Raw genomic sequence first — 12409 nt, 5'->3', positions numbered from 1 at the left:
TTAAAATTTCCCAGCCCCTGTTAAATATTTAACCTGCGTAACTTCAGAAACTAAAAGGACTGCTGAATTCTTCATATATGCAGCAGTTCATGGATTAAAGTATGAGAGGTGATAAAATCACACCACGATTCTGCTGAAAGTATTACTCACTTCACCATGATTTCTAAGTATAATAACTGCACAAGTTCCATGCTTTCAGGGTGTACTTCATTGGGCAGTCACTGCTAAAACTTAGTGCCACTGATTACTATCTAGCAGAAAAAAATAGCTTTTGACATACGTAGATTACAAGGAGAATTTTATGATATAATTGGTAAACTGTTCTCTGAACTTAATGACCATTTATTTAAAAATACACAAAAAACTTTAAAATAGTTTTCCCTAACCTCTTCTGCCAGTTCTTCTGTGAATTTCTTAAGAGGGTCTTCTTTTTTGACAGGAGATTCTCTCTGGATAACACGATCATCTGCATTCTGCCATGTTTCTGAAATGGCAGATTCATCCCTTTCATCTTTTAAGATCTCTGGAGGCACAGGCTCTTCCTTCCCCTTCAGAGTTTCAGTATGCAAGTTCTGGAGGAATCACAGCAATTCTTAGAAATTTTAAACTCAAGTGTCAGAATAGCGGCATGAATACACCGCTGTACAAATTCTGAACAGCAATGGCCCAACTAGTTAATAAAAGTATTTCAGTCTTGAACTCTAACTAAACACAAAATATTTTTACAATCCTATTTTAAGTAGCACATAAGTAGTGGCTACAACAGTGTGTTGCACAGGTGACTCATCTGCAACTACCTTGCACACGCTACGCTACAGTGAACAACTGTGCAATGGACAACTGTATCTCCAAGCTGCTATTAGGCCATGCTATAGCCCTTAAGTTCACATACAACTTAAAGAAACATCAAATTCTGATCACTGCTCAACAAAAAGACTGTTTCAGCAAGCAGGGAATCAGCGAGACACTGTATGCTGTACTGGAAATCAGGTGCAAGTGCACCTACTTCCTACTGTCCTTTCCTAAAGCTTAATAAAGTCCCTGACAGTTAGCTTTTGCAGTTTTACAGGACTGACCCAGATGCATACAAATAGTACTTTATAAAACAAACAAACCAACCAACCACACGCCTCCCCCTCCAAATACTAAGTCTAGGCTTCAATCAGTGTAAAATGCAAATCTAAGTTTAACTTCCTTGACAGGTAGGAAATTACTGAAGAGTAACCTTTCCAATTAACAGGTCTCTGTTTTCAGATGCTTCTGACAACTCCAAAGGCACTGAAGAGATCCCTGGGCGGCTGGGGGAGTGGAAAAAAAATTTAGACACAAAGTAAACAAGTAGCATGCAAGTCTTAGTAGAAGGCCATTACATATTGTGCGCCCCGTATCTGTCCGTTACGATTTGTCTCAATTCATCCCGGTCATCAGAAGGCAATTTTACTATAGGGAGAACATGTGACAATTAGAGCAGATTTAGCCCTAGCTGTGTATCAGCCTCCCAAAATGAATGAATTCTGAAACTTTTTCCTTGATTATCCAACAGAAAAAGATGGGATTTTGTGACACATTTTTTAAACACCTCTTCTGTATTCTGCAATCAAAGGTAAGTGAAAAGTCTTCTGCAGATTTGATAATGTTCTTTTCCCTAGATACCCTTCCATTGAATGGCCTCTGGCATCCACAGATCTGTTCCTACATGAACTCACTGATATTTAACCTGGCTACCAAAAACCTCAGCCTTACCACTTCTGAGGAGCATAGTGATAATTGTATAGCTCTCCAAAATGTAAGATGCAGCCCGCACCTGTAGGATAGAACGTTAATATTTGCTGCTACCCGTCTTTAGAATCAAAAGCACACAAAAATCCATGCTGTATTAAGTCACTGGAGAAATCCAGGCTTTCATTGTTAACCCCTTCGACAACTGTTGAGACTCACATGCAACTACACCTACTGATGTTCTATTACAGGACAGCTTTCCTTTGCTAACTCCTTTTCTCTCCTAGTAGGCAACTTTCAAGTATCTGTAGGAGTCTTATTATGGTATGCAATGTTATTCGAGAAGTCATGAAACCTTCCTGGCCTAAGTAAATGACAAACAAGCCAAAAGGTTTTAATAATACCATTGGGTTGCATTCTGTTCTTTGCTGGAACTGCAGTAAAAGAAATTACAGAACAAAGTTATTTTAGAAGATTCATGCGAAAAGCATTGTTGCAAAGGTTTAGCACCATAGTTCTGCTTGCAAGTCACATTTATTCGTCTCAGTTTGGGTTTAGTTCTTTGGGGTTTTTTAAACACAAAAGAAGGGCTCTTGTCAACGTCTGTCCTTTTATTCTCAGGTTATCCTGAACATATATGCCTACCTCGATCCAATCTGAGAAACAGAATTCTGTTTTCTCCACCCACCTCTTAAAGCTAGAAAGAATGTAGTTAAAAGTGAGACAAAAACCTTGCAATGTGGCTGCTGCACATCCTGTTCAGCACCAGCTGATCAATCAGTCAACAGCTGCAGAAAGCGACGGTTACTTTAGAACCATCTTGCTAAATCAGGTGGATGTGACATGTAAGGAGTGGGCTACTGAAATATTCCACTAAGGATCAAGAGGTGCAATATATTCAACTCCACCAAGTATATTTCTAATTTTTCCCACTGCTTTTTCATCAATTTCTCATTAACGTCATACCATGTTGCTGGTGCTGCTGACTCATCTATCGTAGTTCCCAATGCCCCGTCACCCTTCTCAGAACGTCTTTCAGCAACAGAGTCACAAACATCTAGAAAAGCAAGTCAAGAGTGTTACTACTGCTTCCACTTTTTTTGCTGCGGCTTACCAGGTGACACAAGCGACTCAGACCACTTTTGTAGACTATTCACAGGATGGACTTTACAAATAACTTCAAGAAAAAGAAATTAATACCTAGCAGGACAGTGTAATCAATCCTTTTGCGCAGGTACCACCTGCAGCCACAGAGGCTACCAGCAGCCAGCACCTATTTCTGTTGCTCCTAAACGCATGTTTGAAAGGCATGATCCTATCTGCTGCTCTGCATCTATCAATCAATCATGAAACAAAAATGTGTTCCCCTCTCCTCGCAACTACAATCCCAGCCACGTGTCATCATCATCCCCTCCTCTTCACATACACATCACTTGTGTGGTGCATCAATTCCACAATGGAAAATTCTACCTACATTATCCCACCATCTTCATCTGCATTTATCAATAAATACCTCTGCAGATATACTCATCTCTCTGACCAGCGCTGCCTCAGTACAGGCAAGGCAAAGCACACTGTAAGGAAATGCTTTTCGCATTATCACAGGTATACATAGCTCGGCTCAGGGCTCTGGAACAATCAATACCAATTTTGGCACATCACTGGGATAAAGAGCCAAAGTTTAACCTCAGCAGTTCTATACTAACCCTAAGTTTCAGCTTCTGCAAAAATAAAAGGCATTTCCTTTTGTATTTACCTCAACACCACCTCTAAATTCCAAACTCACTTCAAGAAGTTAGGTGAGGTTAAAGCTCATTTTTTTTTTAAAGCTCACCACGTTAACAGGCAGAACGTTAGTTTTCTTAGTGGCTCAATTCTCAGATCAAGCATCTTAACAATAACGTAGAGAATGCCACAGACACCAATTTGTCTCAAGCTTTCTGATATTACCAGAAGCTCACAGCATTACTCACAGTGCTTTTATCTTTGACATTTTTAAGGCAAATGACCTTCCATTTGTAATTCTGTAGCCTTTCCTTTGCAGCTTCTAGCCCTATACTTATATACTCTCAGACTGCTGGAGCAGTGCTTTCAGCTTTTTAACCAAAAGGATCTTCTCCATCTTGCTCTGCACCTTGAAATTCCAACACATTTGTCTACTATGCCATTTTTCCTAAAAGGGATTGCAAATGAGACATGATTCAAGTCGCCTCCCCCTCCTTTTTCCACCGTTGCTTTGCAGCTTGTAATTTGTAACTCTACACTAGGGACAGTCAGCACTTGGTCAATAAGCACTACCCAGTAAAATACAATCAGCTCATCAGCTGATTAGAATGTGCAATATCCATGTCTCGCAGAGCCCAGCCCCAAAACTGAAAATGTCCAGCTACCGCTCTGACACAGTAGGTGCCAAAACCGAAAGCTGCTCTGTTGCTGGCCCTCACCTTCCCTTAGTGGCCTTGTAACAGCCCCACCAACACATAAGCTACATGCTTTCTTAGCCACAAAATATTTTAGCAGCAGAATATAGAGTGCCATTCATTAATGACATAGACTCAAGCAGATGTCTCATTTCTAATTAACACGTATCCTTTATAATTAGTCTTATGTACCCCCTCCTGGGATTGTTTTCAAGAAAGAACAGGTGAATGATGTCTCAGATTAAAGCGTTTCACATAACATTCTCTTAGTTTCTGTACCCTCAGGCATAGTCACCAGCCCCTATTAGTTATGCTCCTCTTTATACTGGCAAATCAATTAAAATAAATCACATTGCTTATAAAATCTTAACCTTGCAACAAAAATACTGAAGAATCTTCACTAAAGACAATTCAAGTAATTTTCATAATAGAAATAAGTAAATAAAAGCACAGAACAGATAACTTCCCTATACAAAAATAAAAACTTGGAATTACAGCTACTTAAAAATTTTCACCGTTAAAATATTTTAATCAATGCCATGCATTGTTATAACAGTAATAATTTCTTCTCATCAAAGTGAGCTCTGATCAGCACTGTTAACCTAAAGACTGAAAGCAATCAACACAGATCAAACGGCACAATAACTGTGGAACAAGTATTTCAGAATGCACCAAGGAAAGATGCTTACCTGGGAGGACACCTTAAATTTCTTTTCCCAGCTGGACAATGAGAAACGTTTTATCTTTGTCTCTTTCTTGCTACCCCTCCAATCTGAAGCAACTGTTACTGTTAAGGTACTCCCTAGAACCCATGAATGAACCTTTGTACATGGAAATCTCTGTCAACATCTCTCATGCAAGAAAACAAAACACCAAACAACTCCAGCATTGTTCTTTTGCCGTATCAAAAACCTCAGAGAATCTCTGAGATAAGACAAGGTTGAAAAATGCAAGGCAATTGTGGCAAGAAGTCATTCAGAACCAAATTATCAGAGACTATCAAAGATACTTGCAAAAGCAAGCAGTCTTTTCAACTCCAAGTAATTTTTAACAACTGTGATGCGAGACAGGATGAACAAAAAGAAGCTTCCCCTGCTCACCCACCTGAAACTGAAAACAGATGTGGACTAAAGTCGATATCCTCATCTTCTTCTTCTGCAACATCAGAACAGGGTGGCAAAGCTCTTAATAAACCAAGTACCTTTCAAAAGAAAAAAAAATTAACACAAAGCGGCTGAAAAAAATCCACATATCGACATCAATTAACAGACAACTATTTACAAAAGCTTTTCTGCAAACCAGATTCAACATGAAACTTCTCTCTCTCTCTACTGAGTAGCTAGGTTAGGTATTATCTCAGATCCCTCTATCATCGTGAGTGTCAGAATGGAAATTACTGTTCATTCATCAAACAGATCACTTTAAAAAGTAAAAACAAAACTTAGCAGATGTTCACTGAATCACAGAATGGTCAGGGTTGGCAGGGACCTATGGAGATCACCTAGTCCAACCCACTGCTAAAGCAGGTTTACCTACAGCAGGCTGCACAGAATCACATCCAGGAGGGTTTTGAACATCTCCGGAGAAGATTTCACAACCTCTCTGGGCAGCTTGTTCTACTGCTCTGTCACACTTAAAGCAAACAAGGTTTTCCCCACATTCACATGAAAATTCCTGTGTTGCAGTTTGTGCCTGCTGCCCCATGTCCTCTCACTGGGCACCATGAAAAGAGCCTGGCCCCATCATCCTGACACTTGCCTTGAAGGTATTTGTAGACTTCTCTTCTCCAGGCCAAACAGGCACAGTTCTCTCAGCTGGTCATAAGGGAGATGCTCCAGTCCCTTAATGATCTTTGCAGCCCTCCGCTGGCCCCTCTCCAGTCGCTCCCTGTCTCTCCTGAACTGGGGAGCCCAGCGCTGGGCACAGCACTCCAGGTGCGGCCTCAGCAGGGCAGAGCAGAGGGGCAGGACACCCCCCGCACCCGCTGGCCACGCTCCTCCTGATGCAGCCCACGCTGGCAGCGGCCTTCTTGCCCACCAGGGCACACTGCTGGCCCACGGGCCACTCGGTGTCCTCCAGGCCTCCCAGGCCCTTCCCCGCAGAGCTGCCTGCCAGCAGGTCAGCCCCAGCCTGTGCTGGTGCGTGGGGTCACTCCCCCCCGGCGCAGGACCCTACCCCTGCCTTTGCTGAGCTTCATTACGCCCCCCCTGCCCCACTGCCCAGCCTGCCCGGGCCCCGCCGAACGGCAGCGCAGCCCCCGGGGTATCAGCCGCCCTCCTAGTTCTGTATCATCAGCAAATGTGCTGAGGGGACAGTCTGTCCCTTCATCCAGGGCACTGATGAATAAATTGAACAAGACGACTGGACCCAGTGCTGACCGCTGGGGGACACCACTAGCTGCAGGCTTCCAGCTAGACTCTGTGCCACAGCCGTCTGAGCTCTGCCATTCAGCCAGTTCTCCATCCACCTCACTGTCCACCCATCTAGCCCACACTTCCTCATCTTACCTATGAGGATGTTATTGAAGACAGTATCAAAAGCCTTTCTGAAGTCAAGGCAGGCAACATCCACTGCTCTCCCCTCATCTACCCAGCATCTTTCCAACATAGAAGGCTATCAGGTTAATCAGGCATGATTTCCACTTGGTGAATCCAAGGTGATTGTTTCTGATGACATTCTTTTCCTCCACAGGCTCCAGGATGACCTGTTCCATTACCTTTCCAGGGATGGAGGTGAGGCTGACCAGCTTGTAGTTTACTGGGTCCTCCTTTCTGCCCTTTTTGAAGACTGGAGTGCCACTGGCTTTCCTCCAGTCGTCAGGCACCCCTCCTGTTCTCTATGACCTTTCAAAGATGATGGAGTGGCTTGACAATAGCATCTGCCAGCTCCCTCAGTACTCAGAGATGCATCCCATCGGGGCCCATGGATTTGCATAATCTCTAACATAATCTTCCTCAACCAAGGGAAAGTCTTCCTTTCTCCAGACTTCTCTTCCCTCTGGGGTCTGGGAAACCAGAGGACCGGCCTTGGCAGTAAAGACTGAAGCAAGGCATTCAGTAACTCTGCCTTCTCTGTGTCCGTCACCAGGGCACTCACCTCATTCAGCAGTGGACCCACATTTTCCCTAGTCATCTGAAGCTCTTCTTGTTGTCCTTGACTGTCCCCACCAGATTTAATTCCAAATGTACCTTAGCCTTCCTCATCACCTTCCTCCATGTTGTACTACATCCCTATATTCCTCCCAAGTGGTCTATCCCTTCTTCCACATTCTGAAAAGTTCCTTCTTCTGTCTGAGGTTTGCCAGAAGCTCCTTACTTATCCATGCAGGTCTCCTGCCCCCTTTGCTCGATTTCCGGCTCATGGGGATGCACCAGTCTTCAGCTTGGAGGAAGAGATGCTTGAATATTAGCCAGCTCTCTTGGACCTCACCTGACTTTCAGAGCCCTAACCCATGGGATCTCTCCAAGCAGGTCCTTGAAAAGGCCAAAGTTAGCTCTCCTGAAGTTCAGGGTTGTAATGCTGCTTTACTGCCCTTCTTCCTCCATGCAGGATCCTTGAACTCCACCTCAACCAAGTCACTGCAACCAAGGCTGCCACAATCTTCATATCCCCAAATAGTCCTTCTTTCTTTGTGAAGACATGGTCTAAGTGCACACCTCATCGTGTTGGCTCCTCCACCAACTGAGCCAGAAAATTATCATCAACGCTCTGCAGGAACCTCCTGGACTGCATGAGACTAGCTGTGTTGTCTTTTCAGCAGATACCAGGGAGGTTGAAGTCCCCCACAAGAACCAGGGCCTGTGATAGTAAGGCTACCTCCAATCATCTGTAGACCTCATCAACTTCTTTTTCCCGATCAGGTGGCCTGTAGCAAACAGCCACAACAGTGTCCCACATGTTGACCCGCCCCTCAATCTTTACCCATAAGCCCTCAACTCATTTTGCATCCATCCCCCTAGGAAAAGCTCACTACATTCCGCTTGCTTCTCACACAGTTCAGACTGATGCTATACAAAAACTCAGTTTCCATGGGGAATGGACATGGACAAAACCAAAACTAATCAGCTTGCTCTTATGCTGATCTACTGTCTTGACAAGATGGTTCCATCCTCCATCTCAAATGAAGAACCAGCTGTCATTAAGACAAACGCATTTTTAAGAAAGACTACTTCATAAAGCGATTTCTGGTATATTGTGCTTTCTAATTCCCTAACCTTACATATAAAGCTTAAGTGTTGCAACGGAACACACCAGCTTAGATGTACATCCTCTCTCACTTTCATCCTTTCTCTTCCCTGAAATCAGATAAATTGAATGCTACTTACAGGACTCTGATCTAAGATTAAATTAAAAGGACACTGGCCAAGAAAGTTTTCCCACATCACTTTCCAGTCCTCCTGTTTTCTAGAAATAGATCCTCTTGTTGACAAAAGATCCTGTTGCTCTATTTTCACCCTATAACATATAAGCACAGAAAATGAAATAACACATCTGTTAGTGGAGAAAACAATGCTGCATGAAGATGGAAAGTATTACATGTTCCACTTACCCTGCAAAATCTTTGCTATGTATCAGTTTGTGCCTGCACTAAGAACTAACTGAAATTCACAACCTAAAAAGCAGCTGCTAGGTAGTCTTCATGTTTCTTACAGTGGAACTGGAAGAACTATACTAAAATACATATACACAATCAGATACACACTTAAAGTTCCCCTAAGCCAGTTTCAGATAAAAGTTTCAAAATCCCAGAACTGACTAACATAACAAGAAAAAAAAAAACAAAGTCAGACCACCTAGCAAACAAAGTCCCCAGGAACAAAGCCAAAAATATTAATGAAGCAAGGACAAAAAGCTGAAGTTACATAGAGAAAAATCTCAGTTAAACATTACACAGACAATCAAGACAACTGTATTTCCCCGAGTGAAAGGAAAAATATTGAACCAATATGTTCTCAGTATAAATTATATTATTTAAGAAAAGACTCAAAGGTAGAAAGACATGATCATTAGACTAAAGAACAGGGAACCACCGAAAATTTCCAGACAATTACCTGTTCGCTTCCAAATTCTGTAGTAGTTCATTGCAGAGCATAATACTGTTCTCAGTGAACTGAAGCAGCTGACTTAAATCACACTGACAATGTTCATCTCTCAGTGCCCTCTGGGCTTCATTTAATAACTTAATGACTGTTAAGAAATTCAGGTTTTCAGCTTCATATATATTTCCTGTGCAATGCTTGAAGTACAGCAAGCAAGAAAAAAAAAGAATGAGTGAACAGCATCAACATCAGAAAGTTAAGTCTTCTGTAGTCAGAGCAGGGATACCAAGTTCCACTTTGCAATTTTGATTCGGTCCCTGATTGCTTAATTTTTCAAAAAATGCACTGTACATTTAAGCCTCCGGTTTGTTTTCTAGAATCAGCTGTTTGAAAGGAGCCTGTAAAGAAATATGAACTAAGAAAACTTCAATCAATGAGGTATTCTGTTTAACTAGTGTTCCAAAAGATGTGGCCAGCCTAAACAGCACCATATACTACACAATGGAAATAAAAGCTCATTAGTTAAAGCAATAGTTAAACTGATCAACCTAGCTTTAACATCTAAACAACAAAAAATCAAATACTGAGACAAACCTAATGATGCAGTTACTGAACTTAAGAGATTAATGGCTGAAACATAACCAATGCCAAATAGCACCATAATCATAACAAACTTTTACATACACATCACATATTTTATCCATCCTTAAATCATCTCTTATCATCTGTGAAGTTTTCTTTTCTTAAAGGTATCTAATTACACCCCTGGGGACTAAAAAAAACAAACAAACAGTTTAAAAAGAAGGACAAAAATTACTTACTTGGCATCCATCACTCTTGACTCTGTCACACAGCAGCCTGGGAACACTGAAAACATTAGCTCCATCTAAAACGCACTGACCAGCACAATCTTCAAGCACATCAAGTACAGAATCCACTTCTTCCTTTTCTTTTTTCAGAGATGCAAGCATTTCTATTACAAGTGTCCACATACTGCGGACCTTAATAGGCAAGAAGGACAAAAACGTTACATTAAAATGTTTACCATAATACTTATCATTAGTATCAAAACTGCACGAAAGCAGAAGAAGGGTCTAGCGTAATCAGACATAGACAAGTGGAAATAACAATATCTAAGAATAAATGTTGCAGAAATGTAAGAAGAAATACAGTATGTTGCCATAGGACAAGAAAAATGCTCACCTTCTTTATTTTCTCAGTTCTATCAGTTTTGTTTTGGTCATGTTGTTCTGTCCTACAAGCACACGTAAAACAGAAGTTCAAGTGGTCTACAACAAAACTATAGTTCATATTTCATAAAATTGAATAAGAAATCAATCTTATATATGCTAACTTAGTTACACGGAAAAACACTTACTTGCAAAACTGCATCTTCAGGACTGCATATTCAGACTCTATCCGCTTTCTTTCTTTAATTAAAATTCTAGGAAAAATGTTAACAGATACCATAGATTTTTACAAAATCCCAAGTTTCTACTCTGCTATTCTCTGAATTCCTTAAAATCACTAAACAATCACGCTCATTCTTTCAAAATCTGTGTACTGAGGTAGGTTTGGAACAATGGGGGGAAAAAAACAAAACAAACAAACCAAAGCAAACAAAAAACCCACACACACACAGAACACACAGAGAAAAAAAAGAAAAAAAATGGGGAAAAAAAAAAAACAAACCGGGAAAAACTCAAAACCAACCTAAAACTTATTATCCTTGATTTCATTCACCATGACTTTGTGCAGAAAGACAGACAGGAAAGCCGCGAAGATACTTGCAAATTAAGCAATCAAGCTGTCACTTACTCTATTGCATAGGAAGAGCTTTTATTAGACCCAAGAACAACAGTGTACTAGAAACGTACATTAACAATACAAACCTCCAAATATATTCAGCAATTGTACAGTACCCAAATCCCTCAGTTTCAAAAAATCAGAGAACAGAATACTGGGGTACAAGCAGCTGGACCACCAAAGGTCTTCTGCCAAAGCCACAGTGCTCTTGTTAAATTTTTAAGCATGTAAAACCACAGTGGGCCGATTTTCAGAAACACTGGGTGCCTGAATCATGCTGAATTCTAAAGGATCTGCAGAGTTCTGATGCCTTGTTGAGAATGAAAAAAATACACAGAACTATGTTTTTTAAAGGGAACCACTCACGAGGTAAGCAAGAGCAGTAACAGTTCTGAAGCAGGGTGAGAGGAGATTCAGAATTAGAAATCACAGATGCTTAGGATACTTCAACCTCTGGAAATTATATTGTTGAGCCTTCCACTGAAAGCAAAGCCTTCAATTAAGTTACTCGTGGTCCTCTCAAGCCAAGTCTTGAATGTCTGCAGCAAAGCAGATTCCACCACTTTTCTGGGCAACCTATTCCAGTGTTCAATTGTTCTCACAAGAGATTTTTTGTTTTTAATCCAGATGGAGTTTTCCCTTAAGCACCTTGGGCCTGTTGCCTCTTGTCCTGTCCCCATACATCTTTATGAAGACAGTACCTCCATCTTCTCTACAACCACTTTTTAGAACATTGTGATTAAATCCCCTGAGCTCTGTCTTCCTCAGGCTAAAAAAAACCAGTTTCTACAGCTTTTACCCATACGTGTCAAGTTCTCCAACTCTGTGATCATTGTGGTCCTCTTCTAGAACCTCTGCTATCTTTCAATCTCTCTTCTCAACTAGGAGAACCAAAACTGAATACAGCATTCCAGGTATGGCCTTAGAATTGTCAGGTAGAATGAAATACACCTCTTGATCTGCTGGCTGTGCTCCTTTTCATACAGCTTAGGAAACTGTTGATCTTCTTGTCTACCAGGGCACACTGCTGACCCGTGACCCCAGCCAATCTCCCGCAAGCCTGGGCTGCTGTTGGGATTATTCCATCCCAGGTGCAAGACTTTACACTAATCTTTGTTAAACCTCACACAATTCTTGTTGGGCAAGTCTTTAAGCCCAGCAAGGTCTCTCTGTATAATGGCTCCCCATTCTAGTATACCTACCTTTCCTCACAGTTTGGCATCATTTGGAAGCTTGGTGGGTTTGCGTTCAATTCCATCATCCATATTCCTTATGAAGACATGGAATAGTATAGACCCAGTATCAACCCCAGAGGAAACCCACTTAGGGTCTGCCACCAGTTAAAGACTTCAAGGCATTACAAAACTTTCAGCTCACCCCTTCAGCTAGGTTTCTGTCTTTCCAAAGATGACAGAGCAGTTCTGA

At 41.5% G+C, this 12409-nt stretch overlaps 1 protein-coding gene and 1 non-coding gene across 13 annotated transcripts in view; both read right to left on the bottom strand.

The window, feature by feature from the left end:
- HAUS6 (HAUS augmin like complex subunit 6) overlaps positions 1 to 12409 on the bottom strand; it is a 40101-nt gene that overhangs the window by 13101 nt on the left and 14591 nt on the right. For 11 of the 12 annotated variants that reach the window (XM_056325716.1, XM_056325721.1, XM_056325713.1 and 8 more), the window contains 9 exons: positions 10557 to 10622; positions 10382 to 10433; positions 10000 to 10179; positions 9191 to 9375; positions 8465 to 8594; positions 5244 to 5340; positions 2686 to 2776; positions 1226 to 1298; positions 387 to 572 (listed from right to left, as the gene is read on the bottom strand). In XM_056325716.1, coding sequence (XP_056181691.1) covers positions 387 to 572; positions 1226 to 1298; positions 2686 to 2776; positions 5244 to 5340; positions 8465 to 8594; positions 9191 to 9375; positions 10000 to 10179; positions 10382 to 10433; positions 10557 to 10622 — 1060 coding nt within the window. The remainder of the gene's footprint in view (positions 1 to 386; positions 573 to 1225; positions 1299 to 2685; positions 2777 to 5243; positions 5341 to 8464; positions 8595 to 9190; positions 9376 to 9999; positions 10180 to 10381; positions 10434 to 10556; positions 10623 to 12409) is intronic. The other variant, XM_056325719.1, reaches the window with a different exon arrangement.
- On the bottom strand, positions 1372 to 1501 carry LOC130143183 (small Cajal body-specific RNA 8). Its single transcript, XR_008819677.1, has one exon. It is a non-coding gene; the product is annotated as a small Cajal body-specific RNA 8 (non-coding RNA).

Source organism: Falco biarmicus, chromosome Z, assembly GCF_023638135.1.
Source record: "Falco biarmicus isolate bFalBia1 chromosome Z, bFalBia1.pri, whole genome shotgun sequence".
NCBI lineage: Eukaryota > Metazoa > Chordata > Aves > Falconiformes > Falconidae > Falco > Falco biarmicus.
The sequence above is the reverse complement of the archived record's forward strand: the minus strand, read 5'-3'. Positions and strand labels throughout refer to the sequence as shown.